The following is a 27,308-nucleotide window of genomic DNA, read 5'->3' as shown; positions in this document are numbered from 1 at the left end:
CTGTCTCACAATTAGTTTCTAGATATTTTATGATTTTTAAAAAAATATATTTTCTACTTTTCAAAAAAGATCAGCTAGTAGCGTAAGTAATGTGGAACTAGTTCTGAAAAGCTGAAAAATAGTTTTGAGTGAGAATTATTCTGTGCCCTCTAAGAACCGTAAGCAGGGTATCATGCACATGGGGGCCAAAAGGATACCAACTATTGGAAGAAAAAAAAGGGGGTATGCTCCTCTTCTAGCCAGAGGGATAGCTAACTTCCTGTTTAAATGGATACTAAAATTGTAAAACTACACGATTATAAACCTTCATAATATAAGATGTCAAATGAATATATTTTATGTTTATTCTTTCCACTGATTTCACTGTCCCCCAGAACAAAGGAACCCCTGCTAACCAATTACAAACTAATCATCAGATATAGCACAAACTCTGTTTACACATGTGCAGACTGGGGTAGGCCGCATTATTGTATTTCCTTAGAGAGATATTAAACACTTTGAGATGGTAATATAAAATGAAAAATCATATATAAAAGAAAACTCTGCAATATACTTTCATTATTTATTTTATCTCCTTTACTGTTATTCCATTCTGAAATTGTGTGCTTTTCAGTTACGGTTTGAAATGGAAGTGCAGAACAATGTTATATTACACATTTACTTATTTATAACTTTGCTTTGGTTTGTAAAGCACTTTTATTGCTCTTAAGACGGCTGGGACCGTTGAAACGCTTTTGCGTTGAGCCAAATAAAGAAACTTTTTTACTGAATCTGTGATATTGTCTTTTCATATTGGGAAGGAGCCGGTAACCTGCAATATACACTGTGAGTAGATATTCACCTTTGTATGGTGTATTGTCTGATATTTCAGCACCACTATTTTGCACCTAGAGTTATACAACCAAGGAAGGAAAGGAAGATACCAACGACTGATACAAGCTGAACCAGCGCCTCCAGCTAGCACACCTTATTTATAACTTCACCTAATTGGCCACAGCAGTGAAGGTAACAACTTATAACATGGCCGTTCCCATTGTTTTATAGACACAAACTTTGCACTTATTTCGTCAATATTTAAAGAGCTAATGAAACTTTAAAAAATACATTTACATGTTATTCTAGAACTAATCGTTCCTTTGAATGCATCATTCTATCTAGCAGTTAGTGTTCCTTTTAAGTGATTGTACATTCAAAAGGGCTGCTTACTGGCAATCGTTCAAAAACTAAAAATGAATATAAGTTTAATTGATGAAAAATTTAACATTTCAAACTTACTATAATAATCTGTCAAACTGCGCTGATTCTATTGCACGCTCCGGCAGTAACAGCTTTTTTTTCCTATGACATTTTCCAGTCATGCTTGTGGCATTTTGGCATGTTTGAGTGGAAAACAAAAGGGGACCATTTGCGCATGCGTTCAAGCAAATGTATAGAATGTCAGCATCGCATCATGAATAATTAGGGAGCAGATAGAACTGCTCTCTAATCGCACTGCAAAATCAAGGAAGTAAAAGGGAAGGAGCTTAAGAATGCCAACAGAATTGCAAGTATTTATATATCTAAATAAATAAGATCTATAAAAAAAAAGTTAGCGACTAACATATATAACCTATTAATAGAATCCATTATCAAAAAGCATAAAAACTATCACTTTAAAGAGGTTTAGCACCGATTCAACTTGGTTACTATTGCAACAAATAATTTTCCTATCATGATTGCTTATGCAAAACTGATAATCCACCTTTTAAAAGCATGGAAAACCCACAGAATCTTAGGGAAGGAGAAGTAAACAAAAACTCACAAAATGCCTTAAAGGGACAGTACACTGTAAAATTGTTTTTATATGAATGTATTTTCAATGACTTGTTATACCAGATGCAGAGTATAAAATTTATGAGAAATTGCATTTTTTCGGTTTATTTGTGTATATGAAGTAGCTGGTTTTGTGCTTTTACACCACAGCCTATTACAATGGGTTGAGCTTCAGGTAATATCAGATCTCATTATGTTATCACTTTTATGTACACAGACTTGCTTCCTTATCTTATATTTGTCTGTAAAACTAAAGCTCAATACATAGAGAGAACAATGGAAAATTATCATTTTATTACTTAACTATCATGCCCCCCACTGAGAGAGTGTAATCTCTTCTGCTGGATGTGTTTACTTAGGCTATTCAATAGAATATACTCCAGTATAGAAACTTTCACAATAGGTTGGGCTACTACAGGCTAAACCAGCTATTTCAAATGCCAAAATAGGGGTAAAGGAGCTACTTGTAAAATATTTAAAACACTCCAGCGGGTAAAATGAATCATTGGGAACAATTTAAAGGGGATAAAAATTTTGGGTGAACTGTCCCATTAAAGTATTAACCCAAGCCTCCCTGGGGAAAAAGTGGGAAACTTTTTTTACGTATTTTACAACAAAAGGCTACAAAATAAAGAATGGTTTGTTGCAAAAATGCTTCACTTGCAACAATGAAATGTTATGCATTGTGCAAAGGTCAAGTTTAATGGTCCTTTAAATTTTTAACCTGTCATTGCACAACCTAACATGTCTGAAGCTATAAAGAGCTTTACAGACAATAATACTTTTTGTAAATTCCTTGGTTTTGCATTAGAAGTGACTGTGCAACCACTAAGCAATACGATCTCCTTATATAAATAAAGATAATTTACAGTGTACAAAACTATATTACTGCAAAGCACATTCAATATTTGTGTATTTAACAAAAAATAAATTGATATTGGGACAAACTACAAAATTATATTTTTTTCCTTACATTATCAGGGATTGAATTTACCACTTTGTGAATTAATGAAAATGTTTGTTTTTTAAATGCAGTAACTTAGAGAATATTGTTTGTTAACAAAAAACTGCCAGTCTCTGATATACACATCTAAATGTTTGTGTACAGATAGGTACACGTGTGCTTACATAGTGTAAGTCTGCGGTGCTGTAAAACACTGCAACAAAACTGTTACCGCGCAGAAATTAGTGTAAGCGGAGAACTCTATAAAATTCTAATATGAAAACTATATATGAATAATTAAAGAACAAAAAATGTGTCCAAAATAATAGTATTTTTAAAAAAAAAACAAGTCTCATGCTGCTATTTTTAAATAGTTATTTTGGTTCAGCGTACACCTGCCATGCAACCCCCGCCCCCATGCCGCGAGTCAGCGGCTGCTACTGCATCTGTCTGATTTCTGTGAACAACTGACTATTCCAGAACAAACGCGCGCGCATTCTCCGCCCTTTTATTGGTGACGCTTCTGGTAGGCTAATACGTTACTAGAGCTCAGAAATGGTTGGTTGATGCTTGTGTCAATATGATGATGTCATTTAGCCACCCTCTAGATAATGGCTCGTATCCCTCAGCTTTAGTTGTTGATTTCAAGTGAACTGGTGACGTAGCTGCAGATTATCCAAGATGCCGGTGTTTAATTGGAAGGTGAGGGAAAACGGTAAAGTACTGTGTGTCACGTGGTAGCGAGTAGACTAGTCTGTGTTTTTCATGTATGTATGTGGGGGTTAGTTAAAAAAATGCCTACGGTCTTGTCATTTAACAGTGAAGCTTGCAGGGTTCTGGTGTGGCCTGATCCATTGAAAAGTCGCTCATTAAAAGTGTAAAAGATGCCCAAAGTTTCTAAATATCCATAAATACGTCTCTAATATTTTGTTTAAAAGGAATTGTGAATATGTAACATTCATTTCCCATATGAAACTAATATGGAAACATAATTACTGTACTTTTCATACTGATTTCCCACATGAAACCAGTATATTATTGTTGAATCTCTCTTTTCCAGAAGCATTATAAAGAGTGAATGTGTATTTAAATACATGTGTATCTGAAGGGGCAACATCTTGTGCACATGCCCAGTCTCAGAGCCAAGGTCTCTGTTTTTTTGTACAGTGCAGTTTTCAATGAAGTCACAAGTATAAACAATCAGTCTATGGCTCATGCTCCAAAATGGCTACTGTGTAAACAGTGCAACCTTATTTTTAATAAATGATTTTTGCAAAGTGCATTGAAATACCTATCTCTTCAGATCCTAGTGAATTTGGCAGTAGCAGATGCTATGGTCCTGTATAAATCCATAAGACTTTCATATAAATATTGCTGAAATTAAAGAAAAAAGAAACATATTTATAAATATCTGTATGAATACTCAGGTAATACATTCAAGAAAACACCCTGCAATCCAAGTAATCTTAAAGTGGTCAATTTTGACGAATTAGTGCCTGGTTTTTAATAAACCTATTAAAAACAAGGGCACTTTAATTAATCAAAATTGACATTTCAAGCATTTTCTTCTAAAAATTACCTTTTAATCCAAATGACAAATCCGGCTTCATCCAATCATGGTGTTCCCTCAGGCCATGATCCCCCCAGGGGGGAACGCCGTGATTGGAGGAAGCCGGATTCATCATTTCTGAAGAAAACGAATGAAATGTCAATTTTAACAAATTAAAGTGCCCTTGTTTTTTAATAGGATTATTTAAAACTGGGCACTAATTCGTCAAAATTGACCTTCACTTTAACCGATTTTTATGCATTTCTGGGTTTTATGCTATTTTAATGTTTGCTACTAACTGTAATGGGCTCAGATGGTTTTAGGTGAAATAAGGATACAGAAAGGGGTGTTATAGTTTAGACAGCTGAGTGATTAATCGTCCATTGTCTTACACACAGAGCCAGAACTTGCCTCAGGCACAATTTGACAATGACAGTCTCTATGTCAAGGTACTTTAGAGCTTTATCTATTTCCCAGTGCAACAACATCACATACCTCAACAACCCTGGTCTTGTGCTTGGTCTTCAAATATCTGACATGTAATATAAAGTGAGTGAAAACATAAACCTGTTTTAAAAGCTTTTGACTTATAAATTAAGGCATTGTTTTAATGTAAAGCTATTGTATGCTATATACAGGTATACCCCGCTCATACAGCGGGTTAGGGACCAGAGCCCCGCTGTAAAGTGAAAACCGCCTTAAAGTGAAACAAGGCATTTTTAGCTTTCTTTTCACTTGCCAGTGTTTAAAAACTTGAAAACATGTTTAAACTAACAATTATTAGGGGTGCAATAGTGCTACGCTTAGTTTAACAATCGCCCAGCACATTATTCAATAAATACTGCACCTGTAAAATAGTAATAATTACTGTAGTAAAATTTTCCAGACTATAGCACTGAGACGCAGATTGCACTGTCATGCTGTAAACAAAATGCATTACAGCCCATTTTACAAGATCAGTTTCAACTTCCTGGGCTTTTAAAAATGAGGCTTCTGTTGAACAAATTTTCAAAGCAGTAACATGGTGATCCCTACATACATTTTACTAAATTCTATCATTTTGAGGTTTATGCTTCGTCTGAACCCGCTTTTGGTCGGAAAGTCCTCCAGGCTGCAGTATTTGGGAATTAGATGCCTGCCTTTATAAAAAAAAAAAAAAAATCTTTTTATCCTGCCTAAGTTACTTGTGGACTCAACTGCTTGGGTATTAGTTTCCAAGGAGTAATGGATCATGGACTCTCTCCACCTTATGAAACAAAACAAAATTTATGCTTACCTGATAAATTCATTTCTTTCATGGTGATGGGAGTCGACAAGCCCCGCCATATATATATATATATATATATATATATAATTAAAAAGATATCTATTTTGCACCTCTGTATACCCAGCTTTGTCCTTTCCTACCCTTTTAATGCTACTTTCCCTTGCTTGGCTATATGCTAGACTGTCATCAGTGTAGTGGGAGGAATGAAGTGATTTTGGGAATCTTTGCCACCTCCTAGTGGCCATGAGTGGAATCCTAGGAGTAATCAATCTAGGACTCTCTCCACCATGAAATAAATTAATTTATCAGGTAAACATATTTTGTTTTTTATATAAATAGTGTTTAATGTTTTAATGTCCCTTTTTAAAAGCTAAATGCCTAATAGGTATATGTAACCAACAACTCTTTTAATATACCTCAGCAGTACAAGCTTGCATGATCAAGCTAGTTACAGGGACATGATACCCAAATGATGAGTCGCTTATAAATGATGCAGAGTATCTGTAAAAAGCGGACTAGAAATTTTACATGTACAAAAAAGGAAAAAAATGTTTGCATAAAATTTCCTCAGTATTCACATCCCACTGTAAAGGGAAGTTCAAGCATACAATCAGGATGCTAGTCCTAGGACATGCAAGGGAGTTTGCATCTAGCATGTGCAGGTATAGTCCCTCTATTCCCCCTTCAGCTTAATAAAGTTTGTTATGAAATCTCATGAGATTTCAGTTAAATCTTGTGAGATAACATTTAAAGTAAAGTGTGAACTCATCACTGATGAAGCTGATTGGCTGATTATTTTTTTTTCACCATGGAGAAGACAGTAAAGAGAGCAGCTCAGGATCACAGAATACTTACTCTGTGAGCTGAAGAAATTTTGAGGTAAAACTTGGAAATACTTTATGTTCCCCTTAGACTAAAGGTTTATTGTATTGGAAATTTACTTTTGATTACAGAGTTGATGATCTGCATGCTGTGTACGTATACAATACTATGTACCTTGCTGAAATTCTCTTTCCAATAAAAAGAATGTTAAAAATATTTTATTACATAGAAATGTTTGTGATATTTTCTTGTCAACTTTTTAAATTTATGCTGAATCATTTTCAAGTGATTCAACATATGGGTATCATGTCCATTTAAGAAGCATCAGCCACTGGCCGGGATGATTGACAAACAATGCTTGCACCCTTGGTTGAGCGAGAACAGAGAGTGGTTCTACAAGCATTTGCTTGTGCAATGATAAAGTGGGTGGCTACCTGCAGTAGGATAAATAGAGCCCTATGTCTATGTGTATATCCACTGCTTCATCACTTGTATCCTTTTTTAATTATTTATTTATACGTGCCAACAGTGTAAAAGAAAAAACACACAGTATCAAATTAAAACATATTACAGAAGTAAGACCACCTCGCAGGGTGTTAAATAAAAAAAAAACCAAAAAAAACATACCAGGCATTTTAAGGTTTCACATACCATCCCTTTCAATCTGGCAAAATACGACAAGTTAGGATCTACTACATACATTATAAACCACCGTAGTATATATACTTAAATATAAGAAAGCTTATCTAAATAGTGTAATAGAAAATAAATATATATTAAAAAAGAAAAAATAACCCTGGTCTCTTCAATACATTGTAATCAGTTACTGGCTACTGAATAATAAAAAATAAAAATAAAAAAAGCAAATCTTATAAGGTTTTCTACTTTTACACTGAAGCACTTTTTATCTTGACACAAAAAAAATATAAAAAAAAACAAACAAAGGAAAGATGGGAAAAACAAAACAAAACAACGAAAACATATCCTTCTCTCTCGCGAGCTCCGCTCCCCACCCCCCCATTATATTAATCTAGGGACAAAATTCGATCCGTCTCGCTTCTTAACGATAATATGTTATGTGTCTCTATAGTTCCTAATCCATTCTACTGGAAATTCACCCAGTATCGCTAAATCACCGAAACATTCTGAACTAAAAAATGGATGTACTATCGACTTTTGAGTGCTTTCCGTGTATGTCTTAATTATCGGAAGCCATCCTACTAAAAATTTCCTGACTTCCTTTTCTTGTGCTTCTCTAAGATGAAAGGACTCATACAATATATGCATCTGGATTTCCTTAATGAACACTGAAAATTTAGGCATTTTATTAGCTTTCCAGTTTTTCACTATCAATTGTCTGACCAACAATATAATTATATTTAGGATTTTTTTGTGTAATAATACTTCCTGACTGGCATAATTAAGGAAAAAAATACAGTCTGCATCTAGGCAGATCTTTAGTTTAAAAATATTGTTAAACCAATAAGCAACCTTCTTCCAAAATTGTCCAACCTTAGGACACTCAAAAAACATATGTAAAATGTCTGCGTTAATGAAGAGACATCGTGGACAAGAAAAAGTTTGACTAGTAGACATTTTAGACAATTTTAACGGTGTACAATAAAAATTGTTAATAAGTTTCATATGGCTCTCTTTCCAGCTCATTGGTATCCTACATTTATTAACTATTTTACAACTAACCCTAATTGTCTCTTGATCCGTCCCTGGAGTCACTAAACTCCATTTATCTTGGAGGATTTCTATCCATGCATTACTCTGCTTGGCCAGCATAATACTATACAGTATAGATATTGAAGGGGCCTTAACTCTAGCGATAGTGATACTGGGTCTTATTTCAAACCATGCGACCGCCCCGCCACCATCCCAATCCTTAGATTTGATGTAATGACAGACTTGTAGATATGGAAACAAATTGTTACTTGGGAGATCAAACTGTCTCTTTAAATTATCAAAGGAAGTTATTCCTGCACCTTCTATAAAAAATTGATATACTGTCTTTTAGTCCTTTCGCAGACCATGCTCTAAATACCTTCTGATTAATCCCTGGGGTAAACTCAGGGTTACCCATTAAGGGTAGATATTCCGAGAATGAGTAATCCTGGCCTATAATAGAACATAGATTTTGCCAGGCTTGAATTATATTTTTAACCGAGCTTAGACTTTTAATATTACTAGGCAAATCTTTGATCTGAACATGTAATAACGCTTTCACTGAAAATGGAAAAACTAAAAATGTTTCAATATCCTTAGTGGAGAACCAGCTTGTTTCAGCGAGCCAATCTAACGCAATTTTCCCCAGGGCGGCTAAATTATACAGCTTTATATTAGGTAATGCTAATCCCGCGTATTCGCGAGTTTGCATCAATTTTTCTAACGCAATTCGTGATTTATTCTTTCCCCGCCAGATAAACTGCGAAAAGCTTGAGTTTAATTTCCTCAAATCTTCTTCTTTTTTTAACATTAATGGTAAATTCTGTAATGGAAAAAGTAACCGCGGAAAGATAATTGTCTTTATAAGGCTAACTTTGGCAGATATTGAAAGCGGGAAAACAGCCCAAAGTTTCAGATCTGTAAAGATTTTCTGAAAAAGCGGTTGAAAGTTGAGATCGTACCACTTTTCTGGATTTCTATGTAATAAGATCCCTAAATATCTTAATGAGTCAACTACTTTAAATGGAGTATTAACTGTCTTCGTACAGCTTTTATCGAGTCCACATTATTTCACTTTTATTATAATTTATCTTGTATCCTGAGAAAGAACTAAAGAGATCTAAACACTCTAATACTTTAGGAATAGACTTGGGTGTATTATATAAACTTATTAAAAGATCGTCTGCATATAAAAAGATTTTAAGCGCTGTTCCACCTATAGTAATCCCTTCCAACACTTCCCTTAGCCAAATAGCCAGCGGTTCTAACGCTAGGTTGAACAGGAGGGGGGATAATGGACACCCTTGTCTAGTACCTTTTGTAAGTCTTATCCCAGGTGTTAAAGAATTGTTAATCAATAGATAAGATATAGGACTTTGATAAATATTGCGAATACACCGCACAAATTGGTTTTTAAAACCAAACTTTTCCAGCGTTTGAAATAAATAATCCCATTCAATAGAATCAAATGCTTTAACTGCATCGAGAGTTAATAGTGCCATATCATTTTTAGAATCTTTACGAGTACCTTTTTTTAAGGTCCAAATATAATCTAATAGGGTAATAATTTTCCGCATGTTTTTGGATGGGTTCCTTAAAGCCATAAATCCCGACTGATCGGGGTGTATAATTTGGTCCATGCATTTCATTAATCTAGCTGCCAATATAGAAGTCAAGATCTTATAGTCTACATTGAGGACCGAGATAGGTCTATAAGAAGCTGGATCCTCTAAATCTTTATCTTTTTTAGGTATTAATGAGATATTAGCCGCTACGAAATATTCTGACGGTGGGATACTATTGATAAAATAGTTATTATAAAGTTTTTCAAGAGAAGGTGTGATTTCTTCCACTAAAATTTTATAATATTCTGCCGGGAGGCAATCCGGACCAGCAGCTTTATTTAATTTAGTTTTCTCGATTGCATCCTCTATTTCTTTAGCTGTAATAGGTGCATTCAGATTCTCATGAAGATTTTCTGCTACTCGAGGTATTTGTATTTGTGCCCAAAACTTCTCTTGATTCTGTTTATGATTACAACAGCACGTATATAGCCCTTGGTAGTAATTAAAGAAGGTCTTGCTGATATCTGTCGATTCCGTATATCTCTTATCTTGATCTCTAATGGCTAATATAAGATTTTTCTTTTTTCTACACTTTACTAGATTTGCAAGATGTTTAGCTGAACATCCATAATATCCTTTGAAACGTAAATTCAGTTTTGTCTCCTCTTCTAAAAATTTCTGTTTCAAGAACAGATCTCTTTCCTGTCTAGCACTCCGATACCTTTCCCAGTATACACTATTTGGGTCAACTACATATTTCCTATAACTGTTTCTTACTTGTTTAGCTAATTGGGATTCTCTAGCACTGTCTTTCCGCTTCTTTTTGCACATATAAGATTTTATTTCTCCTCTTAAAAAGGCTTTAGAAGCTTCCCAGAATGTTTCAATTTTTTGAAAATATGATATGTTAAGAGTACAATAATCTTTCCATATCTGTTTTAGCCATAACTTAAATCTTATATTTTTATATAGATAGCGTGGGAAGACAATGCTTGTGTTCTTTTTTGCTGGGTTTATTAACGATTGGAATGATAGCGAGACAATCGCATGGTCCGAGACGACTATATCCCCAATAGAGGGCTCCATTTTTTGTACGGCAAGAGATTCCGAAATTAGTATGAAATCAATTCTAGAAAATGTCTTATAGGTTTTAGACTCACAGGAGTAAGTATGCAGATCAGGATTGTACAGTCTCCAGACATCAAATACTTTTAAATGATAGCAAAAAATTTTCATGTATTTAGCATGTTTGTTGTGTAGAGTAAGGTTTTTTTTTTTTGGAAAATCTGTCTATCTCCGGACATAATGAAAGGTTAAAATCACCCCCTATTACTAATTTTCCTGCTACAAATGGAAATAGTTTACTTTTAATCCTTTCCCAAAATGTTTTACAGAAAACATTTGGTGCATAAATATTACAGAGGACTAATTTTATTATGTCAAATTGAATTTGTAATAGAATTTACCGTGCCTCAGGATCTAATTCGTATTGTGTTATTTGATATGATAAATTTTTATTTATAAGGATAGCAACCCCTAATTTCCTATTTCTACAAGGTGTAGCTAGTACTTCTCCTACCCACCTAGATCTCAGTTTGGGAATTTCAGTATCCTTTAAATATGTTTCCTGTAAAAAAACTATACTTGGCTTTTGAAGACCTAACTTTTTAATTATTAGTTTCCGTTTTATTGGGTTAGTAATGCCCCCCACATTCCAAGAAAGGATCTTGAGATTATCTATTTTATCAGACATATTTGTTAATGAGATGGAGATTTTACTCTATTTACTAGATCTGTTCCCATACCATCTATCTTCCCTCTTAAATGTTTAAGTACTCTGCGTTCCCTGGTTTCTATACTACCACTTCTTCACCTATTACTCTTACCCTAGGGGCGAGAGGGGGGGGTGTAGAGCGGCGAGCGGGAGGGAAAAGAAAAAAAAAAAGGGGGAAACACGCATTCCTTACAAAATAAACCAACTTAACAAGGCAATTAAAAGACTCCATCTTGAATAATAAGATACTATTTAAACATCATCTATCACTCTATAGTTTCAATATATTCTTTTACTTTAGCAGCCTCAGAGTATACAATCTTATTACCGTTTTCATTTACTATAATTTTAGCAGGGTATATCAGGCGGGCATTTATACCTTTGTTAATCAATGTTGTGCACAGGGGAGACATGGCTTTCCTTTTTTGTAGTGTCTCGTTGGAAAAATCTTGAAACAACAAAACTTTCTTATCATCAATAGTAAAAGTATTAAATTTCCTGTATAGCCTCTGTATCTCTATTTTATCTTGGAATTTCAATAATTTAAATATACATACCCTATTTCTAACTAAACCATTTTCTGTGTATCTTTTGGGTCCTATTCTGTGCGCTCTTTCGATGGATAAAGGTAAAACATGTGGGGGGAACCCTAGAGCTTTGGGTAGTGTTGAAGAAGTAAATTCAATTAAGTTGTCATATTCTGGGGTTTCAGGGATACCAAGTATCCTAATGTTATTACGTCTGGAGCGATCTTCTTGTTCCTCCAGACGTAACTCCATATTCTGAATTTGGGACTGTTGTTTGGCTAGCATATTTTCTTGCTTAGTGACTGTATCTTCTAGGTCGGATATCCTGTTTTCAGCCTCCTCCATTCTGGAGGCGAATTGTTTCACCTCCACATTGAGGGTGCTGAGTTCTATTGTAATACCATTTAGCTCCTTTTTAATTATCTCAAACTGGGGCGAGAAGATATTACTAAACTGCGTTAATAATGTCTGGTTATCATTGCCTATTACAGAGGTTTCACATAGATCAGAGCTCATATCAACCCCCTTATTTATTTATTTTTCTCTGGATTTGACAGGCATTTTGGGGGAGTGTTTGGTGATCGGCGTGCAAAATTTTTCCATAGACACTGGAAAAGTGTCAGTAGTATATAAAAAAACACAACTAATATGTGAGTGTTATCGGTTACCTGTGTATACAGGTCCCACTATTAATACTACCAAAAAAAAAAAAAAAAAAGTGAGAATATGTCGGATAATCTATATAGTGTAGTGTACTAACTTAAAAATGTAAATGCGGTGAATTTAACTTTTTTTTTTTTTTTTTTTTCCTTTTTTTTAAAAATAAATCACAATTCCTGTCCTCCCTTTACAAAAAAGTGTTTCCGGGGGGAGGTCCCTCTGGTGTTGGTGCTAAAACTTACAAACTTGCTTAGTGTTATAGTGAGGAAAAGAAAAAAGAAAAAGGAAAAAATAAAAAAATGAAGTAGAGAAAAAAGAAAAAGCAGAGAAAGAAACAAAGGGAAGAGTCTGTTTCTATCTATATTCCAGAAGGGGGCAATAGATTTTGCTAGTTAACCTCTAAATCTATGTGAGACTATAATATTTTCTGATGTCACAAATACGTTTCTTCAGGTGATTAATAAACAGAGCAAATTTTTTCTCATATTCAACACATATATATCATATAGATTCCCAGAAGCCAAAATTAGAACCAATGGAGAAAAGAATTCTGTTTCTTACATCATTATACTGTCTGGCTATAAGATCAGCTACATATACCAGCCATCCTAAACATTTAATCTTTGAATCAACAGTGAATAAATTCAATAAGGTCAACCAATACACAAAAATCTCCAGCTTCACAAAGTCCTTTTAAAGCATATTCTTCTTACTGGATTTATATAAAGAGTTTTTTTTTTTTTTTTCCTTTGTTTTTTACTTCTTCCTTAAGATTTTACACAGATGGAACACCTCCATAAGAAAAGAAAGAAATGCTGTACACTGCTTCGAATACCCTGCTGTTCTAAAAAAAAAGTTACTTTATATGTTCTCCTTTTCCTTGTTATTACTTGGGCTCATTATGTAGGAGACAGGTTATTTATCTTGACAAAGTCATATCAGAGTGTTCCAGGGGGACAAAACAACCCACAAGTTTAAAATAGTGCGAACCAGTACGTCAGGGGAATCACCTTAGCCAAATATTTTACAGTTCGTTAATGCAGTGTTTAAGAAAATCTTACCCACTCCTTGGGTAACGTTTATGGCTGAACTCCTTGCCTCTGAGTCTCACCAGCCTCTACACTCCATAAACTCCTTACAACGTGTCGGCCGAAGTCTCCAGCTCTCCAGCACGCCACAATACTAACCGGTGAGTAAAGGGTGCCAGCAACGGATCGCTCTGCGGCAGCAACACTCTGACCCTCCGGCAGCTTGGGTTGCTGTAGCAAATTCCGGCAGTATCGGACCACTTCACCCTACCAGGAGGGTGAAGGTCCTGTCGTCTGCTGTGTCGGCCCGGCAATACTTGGGAGGTAGGTGGCAGTCAGAGGGAGAAACCGCTAGTTGTCATCCGGGTCTCTCTGGTGGAGATAGACAGGTGGTTCCTAGATCTATTCCCTGCGTGCGGGTCGTAGTGTATCCACTAGTGTGGCTTCCGGAGAGCTCTGCGGTGTAATCCGCAGCGTGGTAGTTGCCCAACGAACCGATGTGGAAGCGGTCACGGGCTGATCTCGATTTGGAGCAGTGGTCACAGTTAGCTCTTGCTTGCCGCTGAAACCAGGAGCAGCGTGCAGCATGGGCTCCTCCTCCGGAAGTTACCGGAGACAGGAGGAAGACAGTAAAGAGAGCAGCTCAGGATCACAGAATACTTACTCTGTGAGCTGAAGAAATTTTGAGGTAAAACTTGGAAAGACTTTATGTTCCCCTTAGACTAAAGGTTTATTGTATTGGAAATTTACTTTTGATTACAGAGTTGATGATCTGCATGCTGTGTACGTATACAATACTATGTACCTTGCTGAAATTCTCTTTCCAATAAAAAGAATGTTAAAAATATTTTATTACATAGAAATGTTTGTGATATTTTCTTGTCAACTTTTTAAATTTATGCTGAATCATTTTCAAGTGATTCAACATATGGGTATCATGTCCATTTAAGAAGCATCAGCCACTGGCCGGGATGATTGACAAACAATGCTTGCACCCTTGGTTGAGCGAGAGCAGAGAGTGGTTCTACAAGCATTTGCTTGTGCAATGATAAAGTGGGTGGCTACCTGCAGTAGGATAAATAGAGCCCTATGTCTATGTGTATATCCACTGCTTCATCACTTGTATCCAAGTTAGACGTATACAGTATTAAAGGGACACTAAAACCAAAAATGTTCTTACATGATTCAGATAGAGAATACAATTTTAAACAACATTCCAATTCTTTAGATATCCTTTGTTGAAGAAATAGCAATGCACATGGGTGAGCCAATCATGAGGCATCGATGTGCAGCCACCAATCAGCAGCTGCTGATCCTATCTAGATATGCTTTTCAACCAAGGAAATTAAAAGAATAACGCAAATTAGAAAGTTGTTTTAAAATTGCATTCTCTATCTAAATCATGAAAGAAAAAAATTGTGTTTCATGTCCCTTTAACATTAAAGGGAAACCATTTGTGCAGATTATACTTTTTAAACAAACATTCTGAAGGATTGCTCTTTCATTACAGGTTTTAGATAACTTTCCTTTGCTTTTGTACATTCTCGCTGCCAAGACGCTGTTATTGTGTCTGGCGTTTGCTGGTGTCAAGATATACCAGAGTAGGAAAATTGAAGCACAACTAAAACTTGAGCGTGAAGCGAAACGTAAACAAGAAGCAGAAAAGGAAGAGCTAGAGAAAAAGGATGACTAAGGTAAAGTAAGGGTTTACAGTATGTATATAACAATTTAAAAGTATTTTCTTTTTGCTGGATCTTATATATATATATATATATATATATATATATATATATATATATATATATATATATATATATATATTTGTACATCGTTAAACACCCCTGGCTGGACTTTTTTCTGTGAATATTTTTGCCGGTATTTTTGTCAAATGTGCCGCAATTGTAGCAAAACTTGGGATGAACCTTCTATAGTACCTAGTTAAGCCCAGAAAAGCTCTCACTTGCTTCTTAGTTAGAGGCTGTGGCCAATTCTGTATGGCCTCCACTTTAGTTGTCTGTTGTTTTAACCATTCCTCTAACAATGGTATATACCAAGTATTTGACCTCCTCAAACAAAATAAATAGTACATTTGGCAGATTGCCAGTTAACCCAGCAGATCGTATTGCAGCAAGTGCGAACTAAACTTTTGGTAGGTGAGATTCCCAATCTGTATTATAAATGATTACATTGTCTAAGTATTCTGCAGCATAACGAACATGAGGTTTCAGAATTGTACCCATCATTCTCTGAAACATGGCAGGGGCACCATGCAAACCATAAATGTAATGGTAATTTGAGCAATAAACATTGGGGAAATAAATTACCAATTTTAGCTTATTTTTGGCTAAAATGTTAGCAGGACTTTTTATTGCATTGCTTATTCAGCACTTCACCTGCTAAGGCAAATCAATGAGCTCTGTAGTGATACAATGCAATAACTTTAGCACAAAAATACACCAGTATTGGTTACGCCATGGATTATTTACAAATGTAATAAAATGACAACAATTTAAAAGACAATTATTTATGATGAAGAACAGTTAGAAGAATACTGTTAATTGTTTTGTTTTCTTGTACAGGTATATCAACCAATATATGTATTGCTAAATGCTAAACGAAAGCCTGCTCGAAGACCTGCTGGACTTGTTGCCAATGGTGTACCAAATCACAGACATACAATGTTAAATTCTTTATTTATTTGACTTTTTATTGTAATGGTTTGTACATAAAAATAAAACTTTTTTTAATGACCTAATGTCTCAAACATGTTAAGCCGGTGATCTTTTGTAGAATAAATGTGTTTAAACTGAATCGCTCTTGTAGTTACTTTCATCTTTATTACCTTTTTATTTATAAAGCACTTATTAACAGCTCAAAACGTGGGTCTTTTTACATGTGATGCCATGGTGATTCTTTATTTAAACAAATGTTTCTTCTGCGTTTAATATAAGATGGCTAAAAAGATGAGGTTCAGCACATTTTTAAACAATAATTCATGTGATATATTTTCATTTTTAGATTAAAAGTAAAATGTCAACCATATTAGTAGATATCAGTGACATCACAATAAATATTAATCCAGTAACATAATTCAATACATTAGCCGCTATATTGAATAGCAAAAAAAATATGTACACCAAAGCTAAATCATAAAATAGAATAGGTAAAAAAAGCAATGAATATATTCTGTGTACACAATATAAAATCATAAATATTAGATCAAAACTTCCAGCTACAGTTCCCAATGAAACAACATCCAAGGTATATTGTATCAGTTATTTTAACGTCAAAAAAATAAAGACTCCCATAGTGTTACCCTGTATCAATGTGGTGCAGAAGCAACATTACACAGAACAGAGCTACGATAGTGATCAGAAGATGCCTATGGTACATGGGGTTCCACTTTTATTTAAATTCACAATTGTGTAAATGTAAAAAGTCACTCAGGGTCATAACACTCCAAAAACACGCTTTACAGCTTGCAATAGCCGTATGTTCATTAGATAGTCAGTTTGTGTCTGTATAGCAAAGAGTTCGCCCTTCCTCGTGACATCACGCTGAATCTTCAATGTATATTTCACCTTTCGGCTTTGTCAGTGTTTTATATTGTGTACACTGATAATATATTCATTGTGATTTCATTAACTGCTATATTATTGTACGTTAAACAAACCATAGATACAAGTAAACTTCCATACGGGGAAAAGGTTTTCACACCTCCTCCACTTCAATGTCACTGCTAGAATACATGAAGATATATGCCTGCCAAGGAATTTTGTAGTTTGCCAAAATGAATTAACATTATATATACCAGATGAGGATGTTATTAAATCGAGTCCACAGTAACTTAAAATTTTAGCATTTATTATAATAAACAGACTGCCCTAGATATGTGTTAGATTGTTACCTATGTACTTTTAGGCTCTTATGAAGTAATTTTTTGTTTCTGTATAGATGGTTCCACATTTATATATAGTATCTGCAGTTTTTAACAAGTATGTCACAATCTCCAAAAAAAAAAAAAAAGACAATAAGGGGGATGGAGAATGTAAGCAATGAGGAGAGGTTAACCAAACTGGGTCTGTTTTCTCTAGAAAAAAGGCGCTTAAGCAGTGACATAATTGTATATTCATGGCGCATATACAGAAATGTCAGAAGCGCTGTTTATTCAAATAAAATTGTTTGTGACAAGATGTTACAGTTTAAGGCTGGAGGAAAGGAGATTTAATCTGCAATGTAAATGGGGTTTTTTCACTGTAAGAGCAATACAATTGTGGATCTCATTACCTGAGGAGGTAGTAAATGTATACCTTCAATACTTTAAAAATGGTTTAAATACATTTCTGGCTAGAAACAAAATTGAGGGATATGATTGCTTGTGTTACATGGGTCACCTTTTTAGCTCTAGTGGAACTTTTTGTAAGTATATTACTATTTGTATTGGTTGAACTCAATGGACTTCTGTCTTTTTTTTTTTTCAACCTCATCTACTATGTTACTATGTATAATTATCAAGCCTGGATCTTTTACCAAATAATGAGTTTGATCAAAATCCTGTTAAAAAGATTGATATTTCTACAAAATTCACCATTAAAGTCAATGGGGGGGGGGGAGGGGGAGATGAACGCTGGAGCATCAGGATGTGCATTGCAGGAGCTCTTAGAGTACCTTTTTAGATTATTGCGTTTTTATCACATATTCCTGCAATAGTATTGATCTTTTTTTTTTAGAATCCTGATTTTATAGAGAGCACCTGCCAGGAGAATGTCGCTATAGTACGCCATTAAGAATACCACAACGAAATGTGTGAATAACTCGGCTAACCTCAGAGCTTATGCTGCTGCATGCCCCCCCAGTTAACTTAGAAATTCCACAGGAGGCTAGACATATATAGCGGACCTGTCTTTTTATTACATTGCAACAGGGCCACAAGTGCGTAGAAGATTTAGGAAGTTGTATGCACATTAGAAAGCCACTTTCAGAAGCTTACCTGACTTGTGGAAAAATGTTTTTGTTTACACTGTATGATAAAGGAGAAATGGTATCATGACCAGGTCTATGTACGTCTCAAGAATAAGTTGGTAGATCTGGAGAGAACCATCTTTGATTCTTCCGGTGCGTCTTGCAGGGCAGTTGATGTTCCCGGCTATCATATTGATTTGTGGCGGAAGCAACAAGATGGATCCCTGACTAGCTTGAGAGCTCTATACAGTCTAGATGGGTTTTTACAGCTCTGCAAACAGAATTGCTATTGCTTGAGTAACGGAGATTATTAGATGAGACTGACTAAAGCATCAAATCCCCAAAGGTCTGCAGAGACATTCCTAGACAGAGCGGGCTTTGATTGTTCTATTGCCATGTGCGCTGATTACACATAATGACTTTGTGAAGCGAAGTCCAGTATATGGATCTTACCTTCCATTGTTGCCAGTTACTACAGACAGGATCTGGATGGACATTCTCCTTTTGGGAAGCCTCGTCTCCAAAGGCGAAGTAGGTTGAAACATGCATTTTCAGACGACTCAGAGTAGCACATTTGTCTTTAGTTTGCTGCAATTCTAAGATGGGTTACTACCTGGTTATTTAGCCCTATTTCTCCAAATTCCTATTATTTGTGTATTACTAGGTTATAAATGAGCCTGTATCCATGTATAGCTTGAGCTGCTTCTATACTTAAATGTCATAGTATAAGACAAAAGCGCTAAATTAAAAGGGGATCCTAAGCTCTGACTTAGTTTATCTCTTCCCAAAAGATAAACAAAATAGTTACAAGTAATAGAGAAGGAGCACTAAAATAGCACGGATACCAGGATGAAAAATTAAAATATATCAATTTAATATATAATAAACATATAAAATATATGTAAACATATTTAGGGACGTCTCCCTTAAAATTTCTATCGATAAAATGCAAATATCACACATCCACTTAGAAAGTCCAAAATTATGAAGGGTAAATTGAATATAGACAAAAGTAAGTCTTAACTTTACAGGGAGTGCAGAATTATTAGGCAAGTTGTATTTTTGAGGATTCATTTTATTATTGAACAACAACCATGTTCTCAATGAACCCAAAAAACTCATTAATATCAAAGCTGAATAGTTTTGGAAGTAGTTTTTAGTTATAGCTATTTTAGGGGGATATCTGTGTGTGCAGGTGACTATTACTGTGCATAATTATTAGGCAACTTAACAAAAAACAAATATATACCCATTTCAATTATTTATTTTTACCAGTGAAACCAATATAACATCTCAACATTCACAAATATACATTTCTGACATTCAAAAACAAAACAAAAACAAATCAGTGACCAATATAGCCACCTTTCTTTGAAAGGACACTCAAAAGCCTGCCATCCATGGATTCTGTCAGTGTTTTGATCTGTTCACCATCAACATTGCGTGCAGCAGCAACCACAGCCTCCCAGACACTGTTCAGAGAGGTGTACTGTTTTCCCTCCTTGTAAATCTCACATTTGATGATGGACCACAGGTTCTCAATGGGGTTCAGATCAGGTGAACAAGGAGGCCATGTCATTAGATTTTCTTCTTTTATACCCTTTCTTGCCAGCCACGCTGTGGAGTACTTGGACGCGTGTGATGGAGCATTGTCCTGCATGAAAATCATGTTTTTCTTGAAGGATGCAGACTTCTTCCTGTACCACTGCTTGAAGAAGGTGTCTTCCAGAAACTGGCAGTAGGACTGGGAGTTGAGCTTGACTCCATCCTCAACCCGAAAAGGCCCCACAAGCTCATCTTTGATGATACCAGCCCAAACCAGTACTCCACCTCCACCTTGCTGGCGTCTGAGTCGGACTGGAGCTCTCTGCCCTTTACCAATCCAGCCACGGGCCCATCCATCTGGCCCATCAAGACTCACTCTCATTTCATCAGTCCATAAAACCTTAGAAAAATCAGTCTTGAGATATTTCTTGGCCCAGTCTTGACGTTTCAGCTTGTGTGTCTTGTTCAGTGGTGGTCATCTTTCAGCCTTTCTTACCTTGGCCATGCATCTGAGTATTGCACACCTTGTGCTTTTGGGCACTCCAGTGATGTTGCAGCTCTGAAATATGGCCAAACTGGTGGCATCTTGGCAGCTGCACGCTTGACTTTTCTCAGTTCATGGGCAGTTATTTTGCGCCTTGGTTTTTCCACACGCTTCTTGCGACCCTGTTGACTATTTTGAATGAAACGCTTGATTGTTCGATGATCACGCTTCAGAAGCTTTGCAATTTTAAGAGTGCTGCATCCCTCTGCAAGATATCTCACTATTTTTGACTTTTCTGAGCCTGTCAAGTCCTTCTTTTGACCCATTTTGCCAAAGGAAAGGAAGTTGCCTAATAATTATGCACACCTGATATAGGGCGTTGATGTCATTAGACCACACCCCTTCTCATTACAGAGATGCACATCACCTAAAAAGCTTAATTGGTAGTAGGCTTTCGAGCCTATACAGCTTGGAGTAAGACAACATGCATAAAGAGGATGATGTGGTCAAAATACTCATTTGCCTAATAATTCTGCACTCCCTGTAATGCAAAGAAGCACTGCTGATTATATCACCAAAAATCTAGCAGTATAGTGAGTGAACACCTTTATTAGGAAGGCTCTAATGGCCCTGCAGCGATCCATGTCACCTTTGGGCCTTTGAGGAATGAATATTGTGTCAGTGTGTATGCGTATCTATCAGAGAGAACAGGTAACTTACCAGCCGCTCCTTTAGGATCTAAAAAAGCTGTATGACTTACGGTTACCAGCTTCTACTGGCGTCTTCCATGTATGCCAGTCGCTTACCTGCAACTCTAATTAAATAGTGGAAGGAAACTTTGCCTTGCAGTTACCAGTTTGTACTGGCGTCCTCCGCTTGTTGCAATTCCTCAATCGGCAGTGGGCAGTCACATGTGTCCAGTGACGTCAATCTTTGCCGAGAGTACTAATCTGTTACAATGAAACATGCATCGAGCATGTAGCTGTTACAAGTTTAGAACGGCTGTTGTGTTAAAGGTTCTTTTTTCCCTCGTTCACTTTTTGAACTCCACAGGGTGATGTCAAATAGAAAAACAGGGAAATCCTCACCGTCTCGTCCGCTGGTAACTGCAAGAAATAGTTTCCTTCCACACTCCGGGCCTATATATGTTTACATCGATTTTATATGTTTATTATAAATTAATTTTGTATATAAAAATTGTCATCCTGGTACCCTTGCTATTTTAGTGCTCCTCTATTATTTGTAACTGCTTCTATACATTGCCCAAACCATGTGTGAATGACCGATAGTTGTCTATACAATCAATGTTTTCTAATTGCAGTAATTAGTGTTACATATTGGCTTTAATGAAACACGTGGTATGTTCATTTTATAATGACCCTTAGCACTTGTGTTCACTAGAGAGTCCATAGCCCACCAAAGTCCTGCCCTACTTTTCAGGAGACTGCAGTCCTATCACAGCCCTCTATCTGAAAGCTCTAGAGAGATAGAACCTCCAGATTTTTCCAGTACTTAGTTTGTCCTTGAACTTGGACCTTTCACTAAAACTGTAAGGAATATTGACAGTAAGAACTCATGTTAACAAATATATGGGTCAAATTTGGTCACTAAATGCTGATATGTCTGTGCATTATATGTTTTAATATGTAGATGTGTTGCTAGTAAATACTTTAATTTACATTTTATATAAATATATATATATATACATGTATGTGTTTATATATTTATATCTTCCTCTGACACTGCTTTCATTGCTGCTCTCACTCATGGTGGTCTTCACTTTAGCCACACACCTAGGCCAGGTGAGAGACATGGTGGCGGTGTTGGCATGTTACTCTCCCCGTCCTGCTCCTATCAGTACCTATCTCCATTTCCATCTCTCTCCTTTTCTTCCTTGCATCCATCTGTTCTCCCCCCTCTCAGAGTGTCAGTTATCTATCGCCCCCCCCTGGACCAACCTCCCAATTCCTTGACAACTTTGCTGCCTGGCTTCCTCACTCTCTCTCTACAAATACACCTACCATAATTCTGGGTGACTTCAACATCCCTATTGAAAACCCATCTGCCCCTGCTGCCTCTAAACTTCTCTCACTCACTAACTCCTTCGGCCTCTCACAATCCACCCTATTCCCTACCCACCGTGATGGCCACTCAATTGATCTGGTATTCTCCTATCTCTGCTCTCTCTCTGAAGTTGCCTGTCGACCATTTCCCATCTCAGACCACTATCTGCTCACCTTTAATCCCAATATAGATGCTAAACCTGCCCTTCGCTTATCTAAGCAAACATACTTCTCTTATATCCACTCACTCTTCAAACCCTAAAAGACTCTTCTCCATTTTCAACTCTCTCCTCTACCCACCTGCACCACCCCCATCATCTGCATTCAGTACTCAAGACCTTGCTGACAATTTTTTCAATAAAACACTTGCCATCCGAAGAAACATCCCAACACAAACCTGCAACTTCGCTCCCAGTCACCCCCTCTGCCACTCTCTGCACCCTCCTCCCAACCACTGAGAGTGAAGTGGCTTCCCTTTTGTCTTCCTCACACCTCACTACCTGCTTACTTGACCCTATTCCTTCACATCTAATTCCCCCTCTGTCTCCCACCTTCACTCCGACTCTTACTCACATATTCAACCTATCCCTTTCTACCGGCTCATTACCTGCCTTCTTCAAACATGCAAAGGTCATCCCCATCCTCAAAAAAAACCTTCCCTTGACCCTAACTCCCCTGCAAACTACTGCACCATATCACTGCTCCCACTAGCTTCAAAATTCCTTGAAAAACTAGTTTTTGATCACCTAACCCAATTCCTGTCCTCCAACTCATTGCTCGACCCCCTGAAATCTGGCTTCCGTCCCCAACACTCAACTGAGACTGCCCTCACCAAGGTTACTAACGATCTCCTTTCTGCTAAAAACAAAGGCTACTACTCTATACTCATCTTACTTAACCTCTCTGCTGCCTTTGACACCGTTGACCATCCCCTTCTGCTATGGACTCTCAGCTCTCTTGGGGTCTGTTACACTGCCCTCTTGTGGATCCACTCTTATCTCTCAAACAGATCCGTCTCCGTCTCTTTTGCTGGTGACTCCTCTCTTTTGCCACTGTTGGAGTACCTCAAGGCTCTGTCCTGGGTCCTCTACTCTTCTCTATTTACACTTCTTCACTGGGTAAACGTATCAATAGCTATGGCTTCAGCTATCATCTCTATGCTGATGATACCCAGATCTACCTTTCCACCCCTGCACTCTCTCCTGTCAATTCTCACATCAGCGACTGCTTATCTGGCATTTCCTCCTGGATGGCCTCTCACCACCTAAGAATAAACATGTCCAAGACCGAACTACTTCTAATTCCCCCCTCTAACTCTACTCCAGTTTCTAATTTTTCTATCACTGTTGGCGGCACCACTATCTCCCCATCACCCCAAGTCCGCTGCCTCGGAGTCACGCTTGACTCAAATCTGTCCTTCATTCCCCACATCCAATTGTTCTCTTCATCCTGCCGCAACCACCTACGCAATATCTCCAAAATTCATCCGTTTCTAAGTGTCGAAACTACTAAACAGCTAATCCATTCCCTGGTAATTTCCCGACTTGACTACTGTAACAACTTGATAACTGGCCTCCCTCTCTCCCCTCCAATCCATCCTAAATGCATCTGCCAGGCTAATCCACCTCTCTCAACGCTCTGTTTCTGCTGCACCTCTCTGCAAGTCCCTTCACTGGCTCCCCATTCACAACAGAGTTACATTCAAAATTCTCACCCTGACCTACAAAGCCCTCACCAATGCTGCCCCACCCTACCTGTCCTCACTTATCAACAAATATACTCCTGCCCGCCCCCTAAGATCCAACAATGACCTGCTTCTTGCGTCCTCTACCATCACCTCCTCTCATGCTAGACTACAGGACTTCTCTCGTGCAGCACCAACCCTCTGGAACACACTTCCTTGTGCTGTCAGACTTGCCCCTAACCTCTCCTCCTTTAAACGTTCCCTAAGGACCTTTCTGTTTAGGGAAGCTTATCACCCGACTTATTAACAAACTAACTTCACTTAACTAACAGTTGCCCTCTATCTCCTCACTAATATCATTCTCACCTTTGCAGTCCCCACCTCCTGTTTCCCATCCTCCTACCCATCTAGATTGTAAGTTCCCACGGGAATAAGGCCCTCAATTCCCCCTGTATTTTGTTTGTAAAGTTTTGTCTTTTATCGTATTGTTTCTCCATTGTACTGTTATCCTTGTACCCATGGGCAGCACTGCGGAATCTGTTGGCGCTTTATAAATAAAGAAGAATAATAATAATAATGTGTGTGTATATCATATACTGTATAAATATATGTATCTCTCTCTTTGCACTCTGTACTTTATGATACTACTTTACTAGGTAACGTTTTATATACTTATAGTCACAAATAATGGAGTCCCTGGTTAAATCTACGTGTTATAGGGACCTTAATATACGGATTGCTTATTCCCAAACAGTTCTTGTAGTATGCTTAGTATAAACAGTCCGGGACTGTAAGTAATAGGTGGTATTCAAGTGATCTTTAGCCTTCCCTCCTAGAGATACCTCCGCTTCTGCCTATGGAGTATATTGCTCAAGGATGTAACGGGTAGTTCCAGTACCTGTGAGGTAAGTGATCCTTCCCGGTGCCGGTTCCACTTTGTCCAAAATGATGAGTAGTAGGTAGGATGCCTCGACTCACGCCAAACTTCCACTCCAAATGAGCGATAAACCCCTCTAGAGCAGGTCCGGTTGGAGTGTCCTGTCCTGCCTACAACAAGTGAACAAGGGAAAAAAGAACCTTTAACACAATGGCCGTTCTAAACTTGTAACAGCTACACGCTCGATGCATGTTACATTGTAACAGATCAGTACTCTTCGCATAGAGTGACGTCACTGGACACACGTGACTGCCGATCGAGGAATTGCAACAAGCGGAGGACACCAGTACAAACTGGTAACTGCAAGGCAAAGTTTCCTTCCACTTCCACTATTTAATTAAAGTTGCAGGTAAGCGACTTGCATACATGGAAGACACCAGTAGAAGCTGGTAACTGTAAGTCATACAGCTTTTTTAGATCCTAAAGGAGCGGCTGGTAAGTTACCTGTTCGCTCTGATTGATACGCATACATGCTGATACAAACATTATTCCTCAAAGGCCCAAAGGTGACACTGATCGCTGCAGGGCCATTAGAGCCTTCCTCATAAAGGTGTTCACTCACTATACTGCTAGATTTTAGGTGATATAATCAGCAGTGATTCTTTGCATCAAAGTTAAGACTTTAGTCTATATTCAATTTACCCTTCATAGTTTTGGACTTTCTAAGTGGATTGTGATATTTGTATTTTATCAATAGAAATTTTAAAGGAGACTTCTCTATATATGTTTACATAGATTTTATATGTTTATTATATATTAAATTTATCTATTTTATTTCTTTCATATAGATGGCAAGAGTCCATGAGCTAGTGACGTATGGGATATGCATTCCTACCAATAGGGGGCAAAGTTAAAAATCCTATCTAGACTGTATAGAGCTCTCAATCTAGTTAGGGATCCATCTTGTTGCTTCCGGTGCAAATCAATATGATAGCCGGGAACATGTGCTCATGCGGGAAACGCGTCAGGAAACACTGACTGTGACTCTTAGCCCTACTTGGCGTGGAATTGTGTAAATAAATCACCTTTGTTCATAAACTCTCTTTGTTCCAGCTGGACCTTCTTTTTGCTCTCCTATTGTACACCATAGCGGCTGGGAATACCGCTTATTGTCCGTTGGACTATTGCTGGAACTTTATCCTCTACGAGAGGTGCCTTCCCCCCTCCCTCTTATCTATAGCCTATCATCTACAAGCTTCGCTGGTGACGCACCAGGATGTGTTTGACCAGGAACACACTCACCGCTTGCCTACGACATGGAAAAACTGAACAACTGTGCCTAGGAATATTATGTTAGCAAGATGTCTTCTATACACTCAAACACTTCAAATTTCTTAAAGGATTACTTTCTGTTATAATTTTTAAGCTAAACAACTAACATATTAAAGTTAATAAACATTAATTAAAACCTACTGACCTATATTTTCTCCAAAACGAAGTTTCATAACGTTCTAAAAGTTATATCTTTTATTCGCCGATGATGTCACATTATCCTGCCCATTATTTTCAGCACTGCGTGTTCAAAATACTTAAACCAATAACTTTGTGTTTAAAGCGCCATTTTGAAACCTAGGTATTGTAAGCGGATTGGTACAGAGCAAAGGATACCCACGGAGTGGGTTTGGAAAACAATTAAATTTGCAGACAAGATTTCTGATATGCGGTAGAGATATGTTAATGAAATGCTATTGATAAAAAGCGTATTTGGGGTAGTTAGTTAGTAACAGGCATAGAAAATATTTACTTACAGTGGCCCTTTAAACCTCATAAAATGAAAGCATTTTAGTTTTTAGCCATTAAGATTTAGTGGTTATCATTTCCGTTTTCCATAATATATGATTACATTTTTTGGCACTGTGGTTCATGAGTAAAAGCAAAGTTTGTTTAGCTACGTCCTGCATTTCGGAAATGTTATAGAACATTAAAATACGGGTTAATTCGGGGCATGGACACCTGGAGCATTAGACATAGAATTTAGAGTTTATCTTGAAAAGTTAGATTGCATAATTAAGGAT

General features: G+C 37.0%; 1 protein-coding gene across 1 annotated transcript; it reads left to right on the top strand.

Annotated features, from left to right (window-relative positions):
* Nucleotides 1-3,342: 3,342 nt before the first annotated feature.
* On the top strand, nucleotides 3,343-16,429 carry SMIM11 (small integral membrane protein 11). Its single transcript, XM_053705954.1, has 3 exons — nucleotides 3,343-3,457; nucleotides 15,129-15,312; nucleotides 16,198-16,429. The coding sequence occupies exons 1-2, from the start codon at nucleotides 3,437-3,439 to the stop codon at nucleotides 15,309-15,311; spliced, it is 204 nt and encodes a 67-aa protein (XP_053561929.1). The 5' UTR covers nucleotides 3,343-3,436; the 3' UTR covers nucleotide 15,312; nucleotides 16,198-16,429.
* Nucleotides 16,430-27,308: the final 10,879 nt, after the last annotated feature.

This window comes from Bombina bombina, chromosome 3, assembly GCF_027579735.1.
Source record: "Bombina bombina isolate aBomBom1 chromosome 3, aBomBom1.pri, whole genome shotgun sequence".
Taxonomy (NCBI): domain Eukaryota; kingdom Metazoa; phylum Chordata; class Amphibia; order Anura; family Bombinatoridae; genus Bombina; species Bombina bombina.
This window is presented reverse-complemented; position numbering and strand designations above follow the sequence as displayed.